This window comes from Dama dama, chromosome 20 (assembly GCF_033118175.1).
Source record: "Dama dama isolate Ldn47 chromosome 20, ASM3311817v1, whole genome shotgun sequence".
In the NCBI taxonomy this organism is placed as follows: Eukaryota; Metazoa; Chordata; class Mammalia; order Artiodactyla; family Cervidae; genus Dama; species Dama dama.
In genome coordinates this window covers 86,657,125-86,679,660 of record NC_083700.1, presented here as the reverse complement: position 1 = coordinate 86,679,660, position 22,536 = coordinate 86,657,125, and the positions used below count along the sequence as shown (strand labels likewise).

At 38.5% G+C, this 22,536-nt stretch overlaps 1 protein-coding gene across 1 annotated transcript in view; it reads right to left on the bottom strand.

Annotated features, from left to right (window-relative positions):
• Window positions 1-3,107: 3,107 nt before the first annotated feature.
• The window catches only part of FYB2 (FYN binding protein 2), a 146,658-nt gene continuing 127,229 nt past the window's right edge, over window positions 3,108-22,536 (bottom strand). Inside the window, exons 15-22 of the mRNA XM_061119748.1 lie at window positions 21,688-21,786; window positions 19,255-19,283; window positions 17,772-17,832; window positions 10,854-10,937; window positions 8,231-8,312; window positions 4,836-4,992; window positions 4,698-4,731; window positions 3,108-4,146 (exon numbers count right to left, since the gene is read on the bottom strand). Of these exons, the coding sequence (XP_060975731.1) occupies window positions 4,125-4,146; window positions 4,698-4,731; window positions 4,836-4,992; window positions 8,231-8,312; window positions 10,854-10,937; window positions 17,772-17,832; window positions 19,255-19,283; window positions 21,688-21,786 (568 nt within the window). The 3' untranslated portion in view covers window positions 3,108-4,124. The remainder of the gene's footprint in view (window positions 4,147-4,697; window positions 4,732-4,835; window positions 4,993-8,230; window positions 8,313-10,853; window positions 10,938-17,771; window positions 17,833-19,254; window positions 19,284-21,687; window positions 21,787-22,536) is intronic.

Here is a 22,536-nt window from a genome sequence, read left to right as displayed (position 1 = left end):
CTGTGGGACTGCAGGCCCGTTTCCCTTCTGGCTCTTCACCGGGAATCACTTGCAGTTTCTAGAGACCAGCATCATTGCCTGGTCCGTGGCTTCTTTCATACTCAAAGCGAGTAACAGAGGGGTCATGCTTCAGACATTTCCTGCCTCCTCTTCACTACTTCTCTGACTGGCTGACTGGTCTGGTTATCAGGGCCCATGCTATTAAATAGGGCTTACTTGAATCATCTCCCTCTTTTAAGGTCAGCTGGTAAGCAAACCTAATTTCATGTAAAAAGTTTCTTTTTCCCCAAGTCACATAACATATTTATAGGTATTAAATCAGGATAAGAAGATCACTGAAGCCAAAATTCTGCTTATCATAGGAGAGGAAAGGAAGGGCCTAGACAACTTCAGGCTTACAACAGAGTTTTACCCTGAAGGCTGCTGAGAATAGAGAACAATGTAGATGTGGTCCTATGTGCTTATGATGGTCACCTCCCATATACTTTTTGAAAATCATCCAAGTTGAGATTTATAAGATTTCTATTTGCTTCCTCAAACTTCTAAACTTTTCTGATTTCCTACAATAAGCATCTATTACCTATACAATTTAGGAAATAAAGGGAAAAGATATTCAGTAACAAAAACAAATATGTTCTCTTCAAATTTTAGATAAAGAAAAGGAACTCTTATAAATCTCAACTTGGATGTTTGTCAGAAAGTATACAGGAGGTGACCATCATAAGCACATAGGACCACATCTGCGTTGCTGTTCTCTGTTCTCAGCAGCCAGCAGTGTAAAAACTGTTGAAAGCCTGAAGTCTTACCCCTGTTACCAAGAAACAACCACTTCTTAGCAATTTGTCTTTATGTATTGACTTTTTTCTCTTCCTCCGCTTCCCTCTAGAATCCTGTGTTTTAAAAGTTCTGAACATATGTGGGAGAGGATGCTATGGTGGCTTAGAAGACCACGTGTGTCAGAGGTTCTGGAAAGGAGGAAGGGACGGCTCTGTCGGTGCATGTTAGCAGGTTGCCGGTGGCCTGGCCTATACGTGAACGAGGGTGTCTTTAACCTCTGTTAGGTTCAGGTCCCTTTGCAAGCTGTCTTTTTCTCTGACAGAGTGTTGTCATCTCTAATGATATCTTTTGATACAAAATTAAAAAGTTAAATAGAAACTAGTCTTTCCATTGAAATGTTTTGCTAGATTAGGATTTCTCGGAGACAGATGACATCTGCTTGAGACATCACTAAAATTATAATGTTTGCATTAAGGGACTATGTAGATTAATAGCATTGAAACTGAACTTGACACACTGATTTAAAGAATGGAAGGAATGTGGCTGATCATGAAATAGAAATAACTACTTTGATATAGATGGAATGTTTTTCCTAAAAATGTATTCCATATCAGTAGTTATTAGGTATTTGTTTATATTAGACCAAATGGTTTATACTTTAAAAACATAGAAAAGTGTTGTTTCAAAAACCTGTTAAGTATATTTATGTAAAATTTTTATATCCTAGCCATTATTTTTTTTTTAAAGACTGGATTATTTTATTAACATCTTAGTACATCCAATTTTAACAATTCATTGAAACCAACATGCTTCTTTTTCATTATATGATTTTTATCCTCTTTTCTTGGCTAGTAGATTTACTAGCATAAAAGATTTCTTACTAAATTATAGTGACTCTTTTGCTATCCCATGGACTGCAGCCCACCAGGCTCCTCTCTGTACATGGGGTTTCCCAGGCAAGAATACTGGAGTGGGTTGTCATTTCCTTCTCTGGGGAGTAATGATGACAGTTTTTCCCTAACAATGTTTCTGGTAGCCGTGGGATTCATCAGAAGTGGTTGCACTCCTTAGGAAATAGAGCAGATGGCCTGATGCACCTAAGGATACCTTGGATTGATTATGAGGCCATATCACACTCACAGGGTTTATGCAGTGATGTACACATCAGCCTTTTTGCCTTGATCTCCCTTACAGATGATTTCTTAATTTGAGAGGTCAAGATATCCTAGCCATTCTCTCAAGTCTTAATTTCAAAAACCTGTTTTTGTGTTCAACATCTTCCAACTTCACAAAAGGCCAGGTATTAAAATAACCACACTTATACAGTATTTTGTATTAAGGGTTTTAGGACACTTATTTATCTATATTATTCTATTACAGCCTGACAACAGTCCTGAGATGTAGACAAGGTGAGTGCTATTAGCGCTGCTTTACTGATGAGGAAATAAGAGACTCAGAGCTAAGTCATGGACTCAGAATACAAGGCCATGCCACGAGACAACGTGAATGGGACAGAGCTGTGTCAGGTAAAATTGAGTCCCACTGTCACCTCAGGATCTAAGGTCATGTTTTGGTGAGGTGGCAAGAGTGATATGTAGGTTTTGGTCCTCTTTGTATAGGAGCACTGCATGCGTGGTCTCTGCTCAGCACAGCCTTGCACTCCCTCTCACTCAGCCTGGGCCACACCTGGCCTTGTCTCCTACAGTGCCCGCAGTGTGGGAGACGGCTGCAGTTGCCTGGCTGCCCTGCCTCTCAGAGTAGTAAATTTAATTTGGGGGGTTGGGGGGGCCTGGTCCACGCAGAAATATATTCCCAGTCTTTGGTGTCAGCCTTAATCTCATCTCCCAAAAAAGAAATTTCATCATCACGTCTCAATCGTGTTTCTCTCTTACCTCTCCCTCTAATGGGGCTCCTGTACTATATATACTTCTGTTGTGGCTGTCTTAAGGTTTAGTGCTCTTTTGCCTTGAATACTGCAAAGATGACTAGTCTCTCCTTGTTATCTGTCATCCATAATCAGTCACCCATATTACCGTGATTTTTTTTTTCCCTTTTCTCTCCAGACATCTGGTGTTGTCTTCCTGCTTAAGACCTCTGGATGGTTCCTACTCTCTAGAGGGAAAAGTCCAAGTGACCTCTGTTACATTCTAGCCCTGGCTTACTCCATTTCAGCTCTTGCTACTTCCTACCAGATACACTAGGCTCCTTCTACTTTGAATTTCTCCCTGGTCACCAGGGAGGGCATCGACTTCTCTGTGTCTTGTCCAGCAAATATATTATGTTTAAAGACCAAGTTTTGGTGTCACCTATATGTTGTTATAACTGTTATTTGTAATAATCTCTCCACCTGTTTTCCTCTCTAAGCCTTATGAATACCTTTGATACTTTTCATCTGGAATAAGCCTGGCCTTTCTTGGCACATGCCATTTGGAACAAGAGAAAAAAAAAGATAAAAGAACCTAGAAGCTTAAAAAATAGTGTCACAGTATAGAGGATGAGGCCATGGATCATGCCCTTGAAGGTCAGAGTCACCCCGCCTAACACGCCGTGTACATCATTTGAAAAATAGAATGTTATTTACAGCTCAGCTGATTTTTATTCTCTGTAAGAAAAAATACTTATAAATTATTTTAATACATATTAAGGCATAAACAAAATAATATCCTGTTGTCTAAAGTAAAAAATGGTTATTTTAAACAGATACAGTATATAATTTAAATGTTATTAAACATATTTAGGCAATTCTCAAAATGGTGGGTGAATTTAGGAAAAAACTACTTTCCAGCATCCTATTCCCAAAGAAACTAATTTTTGGCAACATTTGTTAGATTTTTAGTTTTATGATAAAAATCAATGAGAAATGTCCTCCTGCTTTAGGATTATACCTGAAATTGGAGTATTTGAAAGATGTTGGTTACACTGTTTACTTATCAGAATTAAATTACACCCAGTGTAAATGCACAACATCATCTTGAAATTATAAACACTCGTGTACTAATATTAGAAGCATTAGAAGCAAACTAACCATCTGCACAACTGACTAGGTGCCATAAGGCATGATTTCTAACTTTGGACATGGCTCATTAAACAAGTGCTCAAATGCCAACACACACTGTTTCACATTTTGAGCCAGCAGTGAAATACATACTGAAATAGACATTGAAAGATAACTGTTTAGTACTAAAACCAACATCTAAATGTGGAGGATTTTTCTTTTCTAAGTTGTTAACGAAAATTTCCACAGATTCCACCGTCTCATGCTGGCAACATAAACTAATATAAAGCAGGGCTGAGACCTTAGAACCAGTTCACACTTGAGCAGACCATACCACTTGATCTTGATCTCTCTAAGGTGACCAAACTTGTTTCCTGAGGGAAAAAGGGAGAAATAAACACTTTGAAATACAGGCCATGGAAGAGTAAGAGATTTGGGGGGAATTTCTTATTCAGTTTAATATTCTTATACTCCTTTAAAATATTTACAAATATGCTCTTTAGAGAAGTCTGATAACATACTCAGAAGTGGCAGGCAAAAAAATTACTCTTCCAAGTAATTTTTATAGAATAAAGAAAGAATTAGTTGCTCAGTTGTGTCCGACTCTTTGTGACCCCATGGACTGTTATAGCCTGCCAGGCTCCTCTGTCCATGGCATTCTCTAGGTAAGAATACTTGAGTGGGTTGCCATTTCCTTCTGCAAGGAATTTTCCTGACACAGGGATTGAACCTGGGTCTCCCACATTGCAGGCAGATTCTTTACCACTGAGCCACCAGGGAAGTCCTCCTTATAGAATAGAGCATTGCATATTTACAAACTTTTCCTGAAGTATATATATGCAATAGTCTTTTCTTGAGACTCATGTACACAGTAATGTATTAAGTATTCAGAATTTGATTTAAAGTATAAAGTCAAACCACTTACTTGAAATCTAGATGTTCAATTAGCACATGTCCATCTATAGAAATAAAAGTCACTATTACTAATCTGAAAGTTATAATGCTTTGAGTTTTTTTCAAAAGCAGTGATTGAAATCTTATGGGCGATAACCTAGTAACTTACATTTGCCTTCAGAATTGCGGCATATCACTAGATTTTCTTCAGTGATATCGATGACGTCCAGTTCTTCTCCAGGGGTTATTGGCAAGTCAGATATTCCATTTCTTGAATTATTGGAACACACCACTGCTGTGTTGATGACAGTAATCTCTTTGTCATACTGAAAGAAAAAATTACTAATCAGAACATGCTTGCATAGACTTATTCTTTTTCATTATAACAACATTAATGGAGGATATACTATGGTAACCTTAAAATAAATTCAGGAGGCCAGATATTTGTTAACTAATGTCTAAGGAAAAAGAAAATAGCAAGATATTTAGGGAAAGAAAGGTTATTTAAAGAAATAATAGTACATTTATTTATTATCACAACCTTTACATTTGTTTGGTAAGATATTTTCAAAATGTTTTCATATCCATTATCTAATTGTAGTAGAAGGAATTCTGGGAGGTGAGAAGGTGGTAACATTGGGATAAATTAAGTATTGTGAATGGTATATTAATTGTTCCAGTAATGAAGTCAATCAGTAAACCCAGGAAAGGACAAGTTATAAAAAGAGGGAAACAGAAAACCTCTTGTGTAGTAGTGCTTTAGAGTTTATAATGTTCTTGTATATAGCATTCTAGATGGCACTCTTTCCACCCTTCCTCTTTAGTGGGCTCATATATTCTTGCATACATGTATTAATAGCAGCAGCACACATATTTCAAAGAGGTAGGAATGGTGTGTAGCTTCCCTAATAGCTCAGTTGGTGAAGAATCCACCTGCCATGCAGGAGACCCCGGTTTGATTCCTGGGTCTGGAAGATCTGCTGGAGAAGGGATAGGCTACCCACTGCAGTGTTCTTGGGCTTCCCTTGTGGCTCAGCTGGTAAAGAATCCGCCTCCCACTTGGGAGACCGGGGTTCAATCCCTGGGTTGGGAAGATCCCCTGGAGAAGGGAAAGGCTACCCAATCCAGTATTTTGGCCTGAAGAATTCCATGGACTAAGTCCATGGGGTCGCAAAGAGTCAGACACGACTGAGCAACTTCCACTTTAGGAATGGTGTGTGGGAGCAGGTCCCACTCTCCCTTGGTGGTTAGACAATTACTTGTGGAACAACTGAGGGATTCGATTTCTGGCCTTAGGAGAGGTTTTTTTTTTTTTTTTTTTTTTCTGTTATAAAACTAGCCAATCTACCCATGTACAGGTACACCACCTTTTAATGTATTGAAATCCACTTATTGGAAAAAGTTCTAGAATGTGTAGCTTATACTTGCATATGTCTGCTTCACTAAATTAGGGTAGCCACACGTCTTCCTTTGCTCAGGATAGTCTCTATATTTAATGTCTCAAGTTATAAATACTTACTATGATTAAGTGTTCCTCCTTCCCCTCAGAAGTGTCCTGGATTTGGATGATGAATTATGACGGGTACCAAATGCGATCTAATCCACAAGATAGGTTTTTCTTTTGCCTACTAGAGTAACAGCTTCTTAACTGATCTTACCCTTTCCAGATCACTGTTCACAATGATTCTTAAAATGCAAATCTGATTTTTTAAGATAAAATTCTAAAAACTCTTCGTTCAAACTCAGATTTCTTAGTTTGACATTTAGGGTCCTTTGCACAACATCATTCCCCATCCCCCTCTCTTTCTTTTCCCTTCACTGAAGCGTCATCAAGCTATATAATCCTGAACGCACTGTGTACCTTCCATATTTCCATGCCATTGCACTTGCTGTTTTCTCTGCCTGAAATGCTTTTTTTTCCTCTTAAGCACTATTCATGAAGGCTTTCATGACTGCCCTGTATAATTTACTGTTTTAACTGTACTTTGTATGTACCCCATGATGGCGTTTAATCAACATATTGTCTTGTAAAATAAAAATGGGAAGTTTTATCCATCCTTGCACCCTCAGTGCCTGACACAAATGAAGTACCCAATATTTTGGTTGGGTGTGATTTGAGGTGAGTAAAAATTATTGAAACTGTATAGTTTTCCTAATGATATATGAAGGAGACTCACCACAGGTGGTTGGGAAGAATGGACTCAAGGGAATGGGAATTTCTGCTGCCTATGAGAGTGTCACAAATACACTGGGGAATAAAAGCACTAGATGGAACATAGGGTCCTTTCAACAAGTAATTGTTACACACTCATTTTTCAACTAATCAAATAATGTCATGGTTTACAGTAAGTAATTTCATATTATAATTTATAGATCTAGTAACCCTAATTAGCTTGGTTCAAGCAGAACTTATTAATGATTAAGAAGTTTTTGTGCTTATTCCTAAGTTGAGTCCAAAAACATTTTCATACAGTGTTAGGTACTACACTAACCTTCTTGCCTGGAGAATCCCAGGGACGGGGGAGCCTGGTGGGCTACCATCTATGGGGTCACACAGAGTCGGGACACGACTGAAGCGACTTAGCAGCAGGTACTACTATTACGCTCGCTACATGGACAGGATACATAACATAACCCCTGTCCTCCAGGAATTCATAGTTTAACTGATGAACATGTATTGCAACAATGCTAATGTTTTGTGATAAGCTAGAGGTTTGCTCAGGTATAAAGTATTGTAGAGGAAGAGTAATTTCTTTAGTCAGCAAGCATGAGTTCCTAGAGGCGACACCTCGACTAGGTCATCACAAATGAACAGGTGCTAGTCAGATGGAGGAGTAGCAAGGGCACACATGATGATGTGTCAGGAAGGGCTCAGGTCAATGTATGAGGAAGGAACTAGCAGGACGAGGATGGAGGTGGATGTTCAAGAAACAGAACAACGAACAATTTGTTGCCAAGGCACAAAGAGCACGGCAGAAGAATGGTGAGAAATAAAACCAGAAAGACGGAGGTCATGACGTGAGGAGCTTTATGTAACTCTCTCCATCCAATGTCTGGTATGCGGGAGGTGTTCAATGTATGTTCCTTAATAATGCTCACTGTGACAGTACCTGAAATCAAAAGGGAGGTGTGTCTGAACCTTGAAATTACAGAAAAATGCTCCATGGACTCAGTGACAGAGTTGTTTAATCATTCAGTGTACCCACTTTTATGTTGGGAGCTAAGGGGAAACTTGAACAAGACAAAAATCTGTCCTTTAAAAGTGACTCAGACTTTAGTTCAGACTACACAAACACACACACACACACTTTGGCTCAAGGAGTCAGGGAAGAATAGATGACATTTGAACAGAGTCTTAAAGAACAACTTAGCAGTTTTTCCAGGCAGAGGAAATAGCATGTACAAAGGCATGATAATACAGAAATGGATCAGGAAAAATTAACCTATCACATGTTTAATCAAAGATCATGACAGTCCCAGAGAGGCAGATGTACACCACACTTAACAGAATCTTTAAAAAAAAATTTTAATTCCTCTGTTAATGTTAACCTTCAGAGAACATACCTTGAATCTTTCTCTAAAAAGTCTTTCTTCTCTTTTCATCCTGTCCTTTTCTAAATTTTTCTTCTTGGTTTTGAAGAAACTCCTAGAAGATGGCAAGAAATGTGCAGGTAGGGTTAAGTGTTACTGTATATAATAAAACTCTTTAATCTTCCAAAGCTATAAACTCATTCTACTTCAGGATATATTCAGGTATAATTATGTGTATAATTTTATACCATCTTATTGTTGCCTCTTCTTTCTCAAATCTATCTGCATACTTGCCTCCAGAGTCATCTTTCTAAAATTTAATTGATCATATCACTCCCTTGCTTAAAACCTTCCGGTCTGTCTCTGCTGCCTCTACTGTAAGATAAAGTCAGATCCCATTGTGTTGTACACAGGACATTTTATAATCTGGCCCAACCCCCCTTTTCAGCTGTCCTTTTCCACATAACATTCAAAGTCTACATGGAACATCTTAGAAGGTGGGCTGTCATTTCCATGCCTTTATACCAGGAAACCGCCCTCAAACTTCTCTGAGAACTGGCCATCATCCTGATTAAAAAGGGATAATGAAAGGGTTGCACTAAAATTACACTAAAAAAGTAATCCTTACTTATTGGTAGAGTAAGTTATGGTAAAAAATCATTTAAAAAGGAACAAAGACTCAGACAGGGAGTCAGGAGCACTTTACATTAAACTGAGGAAGTTCCACATGATCAGAGAGGAGTCACTTCCATACTTCACCACATTCTCTCACTCCCACAAAGAAAAAAATAAATATATAAAAATATATAAAGATAAAAATAAAAAGGAACAAAGAATGCATAGAAATTGATACATCAATAATGTTAAACTCAGTATTGCATTTTCAAATTACTCAGTTGAGGAAAACAACTATAATATATCAGTTTGTTGTAAGAAATAAAGCACTAGAAGATTGTTTCTTATGTATAGTCATTAAAATAGTGGGTTTCCCCAATGGCTCAGTGGGTAAAGAATCTGCCTGCAATGCAGGAGACATAGGGTATGTGGGTTTGATCCCTGGGTCTGGAAGATCCCCTGGAGTAGGAAATGGCAACCCACTCTAGCATTCTTGCCTGGAGAATCCCATGGACTGAGGAAAGCTTTTTTTTGGCAGGAGATGGGGAAAGTAAAAAATTTCACTGATATTTCATTTCTTGGAATTTTGTTTTGCTATGCTATGCAAAATTAAAAGATTCTTGCTCCTTGGAAGAAAAGCTATGACAGACCTAGACAGCATATTAAAAAGCAGAGACATCACTTTGCCAACAAAGGTCTGTATAGTCAAAGCTATGGTTTTTCCAATAGTCATGTACAGATGTGAGAGTTGGAACATAAAGAAGGCTGAGCTGAAGAATCAGTGGTTTCAAACTGTGGTGCTGGAGGTGATGGTTAAGAGTCCCCTTGGACAGCAAGGAAATCAAACCAGTCAATCCTAAAGGAAATCAACCCTGAATATTTACTGGAAGGACTAATGCTGAAGCTGAAGCTCCAATACTTTGACCCCCTGATGTGAAGAGCAGACTCATTGGAAAAGACTCTGATGCTGGGAAGGACTGAGGGCAGAAGGAGAAGGGAGCAACAGAGGATGAGATGGATGGATGGCATCACTGACTCAATGGACATGAGTTTGAGCAAACTCTCGGGGATGGTGAAGGATGGAGAAGCCTGGTGTGCTGCAGTCCATGGTGTTGCAAAAAGTTGGACACGATTGAGTGACTGAACAACAAAATGCAAAAGTAGAAGTGTGATGTTTAAAGGTAGAAAGATGCTTTTCTAGTCTTGAATACATCTTTCCAACTTGGGAAAAGTAAATTACATCAAGTCTAAACTTAAAAACTTAGAGAAGGACCATCCTCCCCTTATGCCATCCTCTGAGTTTAAATTTGGTACAGACTGATGTCTGATTTCGACTTTTCTGGACAGATTTCCCAGAGCAGACAGACTATACAGTGTTTTCAGCTCAGTGACTGTTTAGACAAGGATTTCCCCAAAACATTAAAGTGCCTCAGCTCCTGCCCTAGATCCCAGCAACTGAGAAGACTGAAGCACAGAGCACGAAGCCATCATCAGAGATAGTAAAAAACATCACCTCCCTCCACAGCCACCTAGGAATTTGAATCACATGAATAAAGGATAGATCTTGAGTCAATAAAACATTGTTTTATTTCTAACACTAATGTAGTGATCACTAGAACTATATTGTTATCAATATGTTAGGGAAATCAGCCTTGCTATATGATACCCAGTTTCTCTTGTCAAGGCATCATTCAAGTTCTAAATGGTATATTATTTAAGTTCATTCTTACAGGGAAAAGGTTCCTACAGTGTAGGGGAAGATGGGAAATTTTTCATTCTTTGATAAAAAATGATGGCTAGAATTCTCTTCTTGCTCCCTGTCTACCAAAAGCAGGAATGATAAATGTGTGTGACACTTTACGTTTTCATATTCTCTTTCTCTTTTAATCCTTTCTGTTGTACTGTAATATAGATGTTAATATTCTCATTCAGTAGATGACGATCCAAATATCAAATTTAATAAACTGCCAAGATCACACAGCTAGTAAGACGTATAAACTGCAACAGAAAAGCTGTAGTGTGCGTGCATTTGTATGCTTACCTTTCTGATTCTTTAGCACCTTTTTTCTTTTTTTCTTTCAATGCCAAAAACTTGGGCTTCCAAGATTTTCCTTTATCTTCATCACTGAGAAGAAAAATATTTTGTGCAACTAAATTAAGATTGAACTAAAGTCTTCATGGAAACATCAATACTTTTTGGGCAACTGTGTTTTACCAAAAAATTAGAAAGTCATCTTGAAGCATGTTTTGATAATCTATGGCAAGGCCAGAGAGTAAATATTTTAGGCTGTGCAAGCCATGCTATCTATTGTAACAATTTGACATTGCCGTTGTGACTGTATTCACAAAAACAAGTGTCTGGCCATATCTGGCTCCCAGGCCATAGTTTGCTAACACCTGATCTGTGGCAATCCAAATTTGAAGCCAGAATCTGAAAAATAATAGATATACATATAACTGAATTGCTTTGCTATACACCCAAAACTAACACATTATAAATCAACTGTACTCCAATATAAAATAAAAATCAAAAAACAAAAAGCAAATAAGAACCCAGAAGCAAGAGATCAACTTGTTCATAATCATACTTTCTCTCCTTTCTGAGCCTTAGTTTCTTCACCTATAGAACATGAATGATAAAATGGACCCTCACTGTGAAACAGGACTATCCCAATTATGTTTAGCAGAAAAGAATACAGAGTGGAGAGGGTATTACGGAAGAAACAGTATTTTTGAGCACCTGTGTGTCAAGTCTTATGCTTGGCATTTTACATATGTTAACTAATGTGCTTTTTACAGGAAGCATTGCAACAATCAGTGTTTATTCATAAAGTTTTACAAAGGGGGAAATAGATGATCTTTGTAACTTATGATGGTCACAGAAAGGGTACTTTGAACCCAGTGACTTTGTATCCAAGTGTGCTTGACAACAAAGTCTACAGTCTTTGATCATGCTTGTTGCTTTAAAAGGTTTCTTCACTTGTTTGGTTCAGTCACTCAGTCATGTCCAACTCTTTGGGACCCCATGGACTGCAGCACGCCAGGCCTCACTGTCCATCACCAACTCCCAGAGTTTAACCAAACTCATGTCCATTGAGTCAGTGATGCCACCCAACCATCTCATCCTCTGTTGTCCCCTTCTCCTCCCACCTTCAATCTTTCCCAGCATCAGGGTCTTTTCAAATGAGTCAGCTCTTAGCATCAGGTGGCCAAAGTATTGGAGTTTCAGCTTCAACATCAGTCCTTCCAATGAACAGTCAGGACTGATCTCCCTTAGGATGGACTGGTGGGATCTCCTCACTGTCCAAGGGACTCTCAAGAGTCTTCTCCAACACCACAGTTCAAAAGCATCAATTCTTCAGCGCTCAGCTTTCTTTATAGTCCAACTCTCACATCCATACATGACCACTGGGAAAACCATAGCCTTGACTAGATGGACCTTTGTTGACAAAGTAATGTCTCTGCTTTTTAATATGCTGTCTAGGCGGGTCATAACTTTCCTGCCAAGGAGTAAGCATCTTTTAATTTCATGGCTGCAGTCACCATCTGCAGTGATTCTGGAGCCCAAAACAATAAAGTCTGCCACTATTTCCCTATCTAATTGCCATGAAGTGATGGGACCGGATGACATGATCTTAGTTTTCTGAATGTTGAGCTTTAAGCCAATTTTTAACTCTCCTTTCACTTTCATTAAGAGGTTTTTAGTTCTTCACTTTCTGCTATAAGGGTGGTGTCATCTGCTTCTCTGAGGTTATTGATATTTCTTCTGACAGTCTTGATCCCAGCTCATGCTTCATCCAGCCAAGCATTTTTCATGATGTACTCTGCGTATAAGTTAAATAAGCAGGGTGACAATATGCAGCCTTGATGTACTCCTTTTCCGATTTGGAACCAGTCTGTTGTTCCATGTCCAGTTCTCATTGTTGCTTCCTGACCTGCATACAGATTTCTCAAGAGGCAGGTCAGGTGGTCTGGTATTGCCATCTCTTTCAGAATTTTCCAAAGTTTATTGTGATCCAGACATTCAAAGGCTTTGGCATAGTCAATAAAGCAGAAATAGAGAGTTTTCTGAAACTCTTGCTTTTCCAATGATCCAGCGGATGTTGGCAATTTATATGTTCATCATTGATGTGAGCAAAACTGACCCTTTATCGATCATTTGTATGTATGTGGTGTCTGCACATCAGAACACAGTAACTCTTCACTGGGTAAATTATAACCCCAAGGTTACTATGTCAGGAATTTAGAAAGTTCTCAGTGACACTGTGTCACCATTCCCTTCAGATTATGGTCCAAGTGCCTAACAGAATACCAAGGACTCAGTATCTAACCAGCATTAAAGATGCAGCCTAGGAATATGAGGTTAACAGATATAGACTACTATATGTAAAACAGACAAGCAACAAGGATATACTGTATAGCAGAGGGAATTATATTCCGTATAATACCCTGAAATGGAACATAATCTGAAAAAAATAAACTGGATCACTGTGCTGTACATTTGAAACTAACACAATATTGTAAGTCAACTATAGTTCAATAAAATAGAAAGATGCAGCTTGGCCAAGGCTTTCAAGAACTTGCCTAGGGCTCTTGCCTAGAAGGCTTTCCAGGACTTGCCTAGGGATCTCCCATCACTCTTTGCTCAAGGTCCATTGCCTTTGGAGTCTATAACAAGGAGCTCAGCAGTTACTTTGGTTCGCAAAAGATGGGATCCAAACAAGCATTCCAGATGTATCTACTACAAGCTCATCACAATGCTAGGCAGAGAGGAAGTATTCAGTGAGAATTCATGCATGGACTTGTTAGGAAGGAGCCATAGCTATGTGGGCAGGGAATAGGCAAAGCAAATACCTACTGAACAGTTTGTTTTCTTTACTGATTATAAAGCAGTGTATTCTGGGTATTTAAAAAACTGGAAGCAGAACTAGAAGAAAGACAAATTAAGCATAATCTGACCTCTCAAAGGTCCAAATTTCCTTCTGAACATTTTCTAAGCACTTTTAGAAACTGAATTGTGATCAAAACTGTATATATAATTTTGCATTCTGCTATTTTTCAGTTATAGTGAGAGCATTTACCCATGTCACTGGAAACTATTTTACATACACTTAAGTGGTCATGTTGACTAATATTCCTAGTGAATTTGGGTTGTATTAAACATTTCCTTCTATACACAGCCCTGAGATAGACATTTTATATATAATTTTAATGTTTCCTTTATTTTTTACTAGAGCTAATTGCTTGTAGCAGAATTACAGAAAGGGTTTGGGCATTGTAGATACATAGTACCATATTGTTCTTTTGGAAGAGTCATAACAATTTTTACCCCTGCTAGCCATGTGACCATTATGGTCAACTCTTTGCCTCTCTGCAACTTGTTTTAGCTTTTATAGGGATCTAGTTAGAGAGCTTAATGAATTTGACAGGACAAGGATTGCTTTTTTGTCATATCACAGGTTAAGAAACTAAGATTCAGAGAAGTAAGATGACATGCCATAGGCCCCACTAGTACCAGACTGTAGAAGCTGTTTCAGTGTCCTTTTCAAGATCCCCCTCTCCCTCCTTTTCTTGGTGACTCTCTAGGAGAAATTCTAGTGAACAAAAGAAGATGAAAAGCAGAGGTCTGGATTATCTAGCAACAATTTAATCCAGAGTTGTTTAGGCATCTCTTCAACCTAATACCTACCAGGACATGACATACAAACTACCCAAGCTTACAAGAACTCAGATATCATCTTCTGTCTCCCTCCTCATCCCAAATTGTGCTGTTTAGCATCAGTGTTCCATCTGCTACAAATGTCTTTAATAATTGATTCATCTGAGGCCATACTACGGAAGATATACTCTATCACATGAAGTAGAAATTGGTCAGGTTTCGATAGGCTTAAGTGACTTGGTAAGTATCATTTAATCATAAAGTATCTTCATTTTTTCACCATCTCAGAATACATTTTGATCATTATTCCATCTGAGCGACTTTAATAATATTCTAATAAATATTTTGCTTCCAACCTTCCCTCTAAAGCTTTCTGCAGAAGGATCTAGGTCGAGTTACTCTTCCTAAAGTGTGACTCTAATTATATTGTCCTCTTGACCATAGTTCTGGACTCCCTTATTCGGCAGTGAAAGTGTTAGTCACTCAGTCGTGTCTGACTCTGTGACCCCGTGGACTACAACCTGCCAGACTCCTCTGTCTGTGGAATTCTCTAGGCAAGAATACTGGGGTGGGTTGCCATGACCTCCTTCAGGGGATCTTCCCAACCCAGGGATTAAACCAGTGTCTCCTGCAGCAGGAGGATTCTTTACCCACTGAGCCACCTGGGAAGCCCTATCTGGCAATCGGGCAAAAGAATTTTCTATAAATAGGGCTCTCCCAATACAAAACTACTAGGTCCTGGATAAAGGTTGTCTGTGTGTGTGTTTAACAAATTGCTATACTTTGCCCTTGTATTGAGTCCTGCATACTATATTCTAATAACCCCCAGCAAATAAATTGAAACTAGACAGAGCAGTAAGCAATATGCAAGCACAGAAGACAAGTCTGTCCTGAGGAAAATGCTGTCAGCACCACAATATCTCAGAAGATTAAACTTTACGTCAAGAGTAAGGTAGGAGTTAAGACAGGTCATTATATTAGATTTTTCTTTAAAAGCCAATTCAGCTATATTTTATTTATACAAGACACGGTGAAGAAGAATACGGAAATCAGAAAGAAGCTAAAAAATGTATACTAGGGAAATACTAACTAAAAGATCAAGATAAAGATCATGAAAGATCAAGATAAAGTATCACTAGGAAATTAGCTTAGTGTTGCAGTGAAGAAAATGGATTGGGAGTCCAGTTGCCAGGGTTTGAATCCTTATTGGCTATGAGCTTGGGCAAATAACCTAACCTCTGTGTCTCCACCTCTTTTTTTTTTTTTTTTTTGTAAGGATGGACTTCTATTTTTCGTTAAAAGTCTTGAGGACTACAAATTACAAGCTGAAAGTAGATCACTATGTAGAAACCTAGTGAATACATTTTGCCTGTGTATAAAAGCTTTATCACTACAATACTGTAAAGTAATTAGCTTCCAACTAATAAAAATAAATGGAAAAAAATAAAATATAAAGAAGAAAAAGCTTTATTAAAGTCATTCTTTTAATAATTTCACCCCATTCACAATGGTATAAGTTTTAAAATGCTCTTCTTCATAAGGTTATTATACCTTTATTTCAAAGTATATTACATGTTATTCCCTCAAAATAAACTTTTAAACACCAAATTCTTGGCTTATTAGAATGGCACCTGTGAAAGGATAATTCCCACTCAGTCTGTGATGGCATTATTCCAAGTTTGTTTCTTTCACCAATCAAAAAAGCTTTCAAAATATTCACTTTTAATATGAAGTCTTTCCACCAAAAAGTGTGGCCACATTTTGTTTTCTTACAACTCCAATTTTATATTCCAGGGCTCTCCTCCATCTCCTGCCAAGTTAACATTTCCTGCTCATAACACCACTTTCCTGATCACGTGACTCATGGTCCAGTGAAGCCCTCCAAACACACATGTCTTCCATTTACACAGCTGTCCACCTCTCTCCCACAGCAGACCATCCCCACTTCTCTCTCTCAACCCCCGATCTCCAGCTGACAAAATGTTTCCTATCCTTGGTTGCTTGCTTCAGCTTGGCACAGACTTTCCGGATCCCCTAAAAATGGAAATGTCTGCCTATTTTGACCTTAAATCATTTTGCAAATTTTTTGAAAGCAGGTCTTTCTTTGTTAACCGATTTAACAAACTATCTTTCAGTATGAGGCCACATGATACATTGGATTAGAAAGCCAAGGCTCCACCTCAGGAAGTTTCCATCTAGAGGAGGAGACAGGGAAGAAATAAGACCAATACAACTGTGAAAAGAATGTTCTGATAAAAAGAGGTACATAACCCAAAATAGGTTAAGCTCAGAGAACTTTTGCTTCCTGGGGAAAGCAAAATTTGAATTCAGGTGTAAATAATAAATGATAAAGTACTCAGCCAAGCAAAAAGCATGGCAAAGTGTGTTATGGGTAGAACAATTCTTTCCTTCTTAAATTCTAACCTCCTTGGAAAGCCTTTCCCCAGATATCTATCTACCCTAAAATGACTATCAGCCTCCTCTCAATACACATAGCATATCCCCAGTCTCTTTCAAAATATCCAAAGCAATCAAATTCCTATGTTTAATTATCCATCATTTATTTATCTCTCTCTCCAATCAGAAAGGAATAGGAATTATAACTGTCTGTCTACTGCTTTATACCCACCACTTAGCACAGTGCCTGGCATATAGTACCTGCTCAGTAAATATTTGTTGGATGAATTGAAGCAGTTGGAGCAAACATGAAAATTTAGACATGCTGGATAGCGTGATGAGTTCAAGGACCACCCAGAGAATACAGTATGGATGCAGCACAAGAATAATGGGGGAGTGGCAAGTACAGTTGAGGCTGAGAGTTTGCCAGGGCTGCATCAATAATGACTTTTATGTTTTCTTAAGCAGTTTGGATTTCATTCGGCCATTGCAGTAATGCAGCTGAGAAACAATCGGTGCCTGCCTGTGGCTGGCAGTGAGGATGGGATGCAGGAACACTTTGATAGGTTTGAGTTGTTTAGGCTTTGAGAACACTGGTTCTGCCAGGCGGTGCTTGCCATCCTCCATAGGAGGTTATTAAATAAGTGTTGTATTGAAAGGAGTTTCAAGCCTATAGATTCAAAGGTAAGAAACAAAGCTCCAGTGAGTTTTGAAACACCTACCACCGTTAGGTCATCAGTATTATTCATTGTTTCCCCTTCCTAGTGGAAGCAATATATTACAACTTGACTTTTCACCCAGTAACCAAGGATCTAAAGAGATGGCCCTCTGACCATAGTTCACAAAACATCAGGAAATGGGTTAAACACCAGCAGAGATGACCAATGCAGTAAATTGACTTACTCTGGCTGTTTTCCATTTATGGCCACATCATCATAGATAATAACTTCCTGAGACCTAAGGTCTAGGGTCAAGATAGGATAAAAATAGTCTGTTATTTGATACAGTTTATACAGTCTCTGACTTTCCAAATTATACACAATTAATTATCCACATGTATCTCTGAGCCTGTTTTATCAAAATCTGATCATAGACTATAGATAGGCTGAAAGGATCAAGAAACAAAAAAAGAATCCATTTGGGAAAAATTCAACTGAGGATTAAAAAAGAGATGTCCTGGTATCTCACATGCATAAATATTTATATCAATTTCATTTCATGCAGATTTATAAAAAATATGAGTTGCTGAAGGGATCATTTTACACTGGGTTCCCATCAACCTGGAACTGGACAAAGACATTAAACTGCTAGAACAAAGGGCTGAATTTCAGGGGAAAAGACCAACTTAATAGATAGTAATGTTGATTTTTCTTCCATGGTTTTTATTTCAAACCATTGACAACTGCTTCTTTATAATAATCTTGTGTAAAATTGAATCTAACTTAGTACATAATCATAATTAGACATTTTCAGTTTAGGATATTCACATTCCTTGGTGCTCTCTACATAGAACTCCATAACATTCAAGTGACTCACCACTTGAACTAGTTAGAAAACTTTTGGCATAATTATTCACAATTCATGTTCAATTATTCATAAATTTGGATGGAGGTAAAATGCATGTCTGTTCTAAGTAGACTTAAAAAAAAAATAGACCAAGGATTATTTTGGGAGATGTAATTATACCAGGTTTATACAATTACTCGTTATTTAGTGCAGCAAGCTCATATTTGTGGAATATAAAATACACTCTAATTGCCAAGTCAGAGTAAAATCAAAGTAGCCACTATCACTGGAGCCCATAAACTAAACCTAACAAACAACGAAACACATGGCCCTCTCTCATTGACACATTCAACTTACAGAATGTGATTGAGAGTGAGCACATTATATATCAGGCACTGTGCTCATTTGTGCACTATTGCTTTTATAGCAAAGCAAACAATATTCTAGTGACTCACCCTTGATTCAATTAGTATGTATACTGGAAAGGGTTCATGTTCAAATTACTGTGTCTTAATTCGGGTGAGCTGACTGTGGTAAAATGTAAAATGCACACACTTTGTGTATTCGGAGACTTGAGTACAAATCCCAGGTCACTAAAATATGGATGTTAGTCGAGAGTCTTCCTACAAAGGGATAATGCATCTATTTCTTAGATGTTAATGGGCGCCTGGTCTATAGGGGGCGCCTGGTCTATAGGAGGCACTTGAGAAATGTCACCCATCTTCCCCAAAGTAATACTATGATGTAAAATAGCTTCCTTGATTTTAATGTATCAGTTTTTCATTACATGTGGAATTCAGGGAGGATTACTACTTCTTTCTCAGACTGAAAATGTCAGTGCTGAGTAATTTTGTTCCAGCAATAAGCGAATGTCACTTACCTAAATCAGGCAGCGAAAGGGAAAATGCCCTGTTAATTGACAAAAGACACAAAGGGTTAAGGGAAAAGCCATATTCCAAAATGTTCATTGATACATCTCAAACAACACAGTGATGACTAGGTTTCTTGATTTGGATGCTTTTGGGGGGAAAATGTCAATATGAAGCAAACCTTCCCTGCAGATTTATTCTGAGCGCCTCTCCCTCTCCTGTAAATGGGCTCATTTACCCCAGTGACTGTCCTTACCCACTTTCCTAACGGGGCAGCCTCAGGCTCTCCCATAGCCCTTCTCTGTCCATAGAATCCTGTTTCTCCCTTCTAACCCACCAGGGTGCCAATCAGATACATCCACTGTGTGGGACACAAGGTAAGTGAGATGACCCTCTGGAGACGCTGGACAGGTTTAACCAGGGGGGTGACTTAAGGGGAGAATTCCAGGCCAGGTGGAAACGGAAGATGGTAAATGTGCCAAGTAGGGGAGGACACTTGGCTAAGTAGATTGTCCAGTTTTCCTCAAATCTCATAGTTAAGGAGATCACATGGAAGGAAGTATGACGTGGTAGAAAAAAAATTCATGTGTTTTAAGCAGTTCATGTAAGCTCAGTCCTATAGGCCTGGGGACAAAAGGTAAACAAAGTTCTGTGATATCTTAGTATGTCTCCATGGCAATAATTGAAAATTTAAGGCAAAGAGGCAAATTTTGGCAAAATTTAAGGGGAAAAAAATCTCTTCAGACCTTACTAAAAATGGCAGATTTTCCCCTGAATGTAGTGAATTTATCTCTATAGAGGTGTGCAGACACAGAGATTTGGCCTCTTAGGAAGAGCTGCAGAGAAGCTTGTGTAGTAGGTTGGACTAGGTAATATGGACCCTTCTTACCCTGAGATTCTCTGACTGCAAGGAAAAGGATTTCTTGTCATAGATCTTACCAGATTTGCACAGGATGTTTGGAAACACAGAAGAGAAACCGGTAATACAGGGGGTAATACAGGTTTGGGATTCACGGAATGCATCCCAGAAAGGATAATATCTGACCAAATTTTAAGAGAAAGCTAGAACTCTGACAAAGGAAGACAGAGAAGCGCAGATGCATTTCAGACCTATGGATGTCATGGTTAAAGGCAAGGAGGCATGAAACACTAGGGTTTACACATCGGCTGTGTGTTATGGGGTAGAGCTGAGAGTAACTCTGAGTAAGATGGAGCTGGGCAAGTAGGAAGGGGACTGCCATAGTAGTATTTACTTGCAATGAAAAAGGATTGGATATTTGTTCTAAAAGTCATAAGCAGTCACTGAATAGTTCTAAGGAAAAGGAAATCACATTTACATGTAAAAAACATCAGCATTCTCACCTGGATTTAATTTTTAAGGGGCTGCAGGCACCATGCTAATAATTTTTGTCAGAGACATCTAACCTGCTAAGTAAGGTATGACTTTAAGGGTCTCACCAGCCACTAGAACTAGACTCTGTCTTCCATGTTTAGGACTGTTTAGAATTTGTAAACCTCATATACTATAAAAATCTCTTGGTAGATCTAGATCCAACATACAATTAGACTTAAATTCATGTTACTTCAAGGTTTTATAATTGAAAAGAACTTCAAGGTAAAATAACAAATTCCATGTCAATATATGCAGTGACCTGGGGCAAATTATTTTACCATCCCCTGCCCTCATAAAATACAGATCTATGTCTATGTTTCTCTCCCTCCCTCTCTGAAGTGCCTTCAGAGACCACACAATCTCCTATTATATGCTAAAAGAAACTTGGTCCCTCTGGATGCAAAGTGGAAGTGACTTGCCCATGGTGGTACACTGAATAAAGGGAAGAGCTGAAACTAGAATCCAGAATTGAGGCGACAAGTCTCATTCTCCTACCCGTGAATTGTAACCTTCCCAATTCCCATCGGTAATTAGCTAGGGAGAACTTGGAGGGTCCCTTCCAGAGCTAAGACTGAGACACATGGACCATTCAGCTGAAAAGTTCATCTCCCTTCTCCACACAATACCTCTCTCAAGAGAGGCAAATTAGAATACGGAAGTATAGACAAGAACCACTGGAACCTGTAGGACTGAGAAAGCATCAAAGAATGTAATTAATAACGTAATGCTCAGTAGTAACAACAGGAATATATGCCAAGGATGATGAGGAAGTTCCTTTCCTGGACTTTTTAAGACTTTCCCTCTACCTTTGTTCACAATCTTCCCTTGTCAATTTTTTCAAAAAGGGCATTGTCACTTTCTCACTAGCATATGTGTGTGTGTGAGTCACTCAAATACTGGCAAGGAGGAGGTAGGTGATACCCAGGGCTGTGGTTTTCGCTTCTGGTACCCCTTTCACTAGAAGGACAGGATGGAGACCATCAGCTGTGTAACTACCAGGCTGGCACTGCTAATCCTCTCCTAGAAGGAGAAATAAAAACGGACTTTTTACCTTATATTTTCTCTTGAATTGATTTTCTTCACTTTAAGTCTATGTTTTTCTTTCTTGAAGAACCTCTGCAGTCTTTTAAGTGATGCTTTTCCATCTGAACTAAGAGGAATCAGAAAATATAAATAACACATAAACATAAACAAACACATAAACATAAACATATTTACAAACATAAATACTGTCTGAGAGAGTACTGGGGATGGGAAGCTGCTGTAGGAAAAACGATCAGAGACTTCAGCCTCATTACTATTAATAAAACACACCCACTCAAGGAAGAGCAGGAAAATGCCTTGTCAACCGCTATGTTCTTTTTTTAGATGCTGATAGGAATTAGCACATACCAGCTATGAAGGAAATTATTATATTTCAATACAAACTTCCACCTACTCCAAATGGTCTTTATTTTATAGAGTTTATGGAGCAAAGTCTTCCTTTTAGAAGTCATGGCTCAGGAACCCATACATTAGTGAAATTCTTGGCTCCTGAAATTCATATCACTGATCTTTAACTTATGGGATGATAATATAACAGTGATGCCACATTGACTGCCTGCTTGATGATTAAAATTTTTCCAAATACATCCTGATTTTCAGGGGTGGGGGAAAGGTTAGAGAAAGTGGATGATACACCCACATCACCCCGCTCAGCATAAATGCCCTATTTTCCTTTCAGCCTTCAAACTTCTTGCTTTTGACTGCTGCTATTTTCCTTCCCACAATGTGTCCCTAATAACTGAATTTGATTAATAATCCCCATTTGGGCAAATATTGATAACACTGAATTATTACATATTAAATTAAGCCCCAATCCCAGAGATAGCCTCATTAGCTTGAAAAGACACAGGTAAAT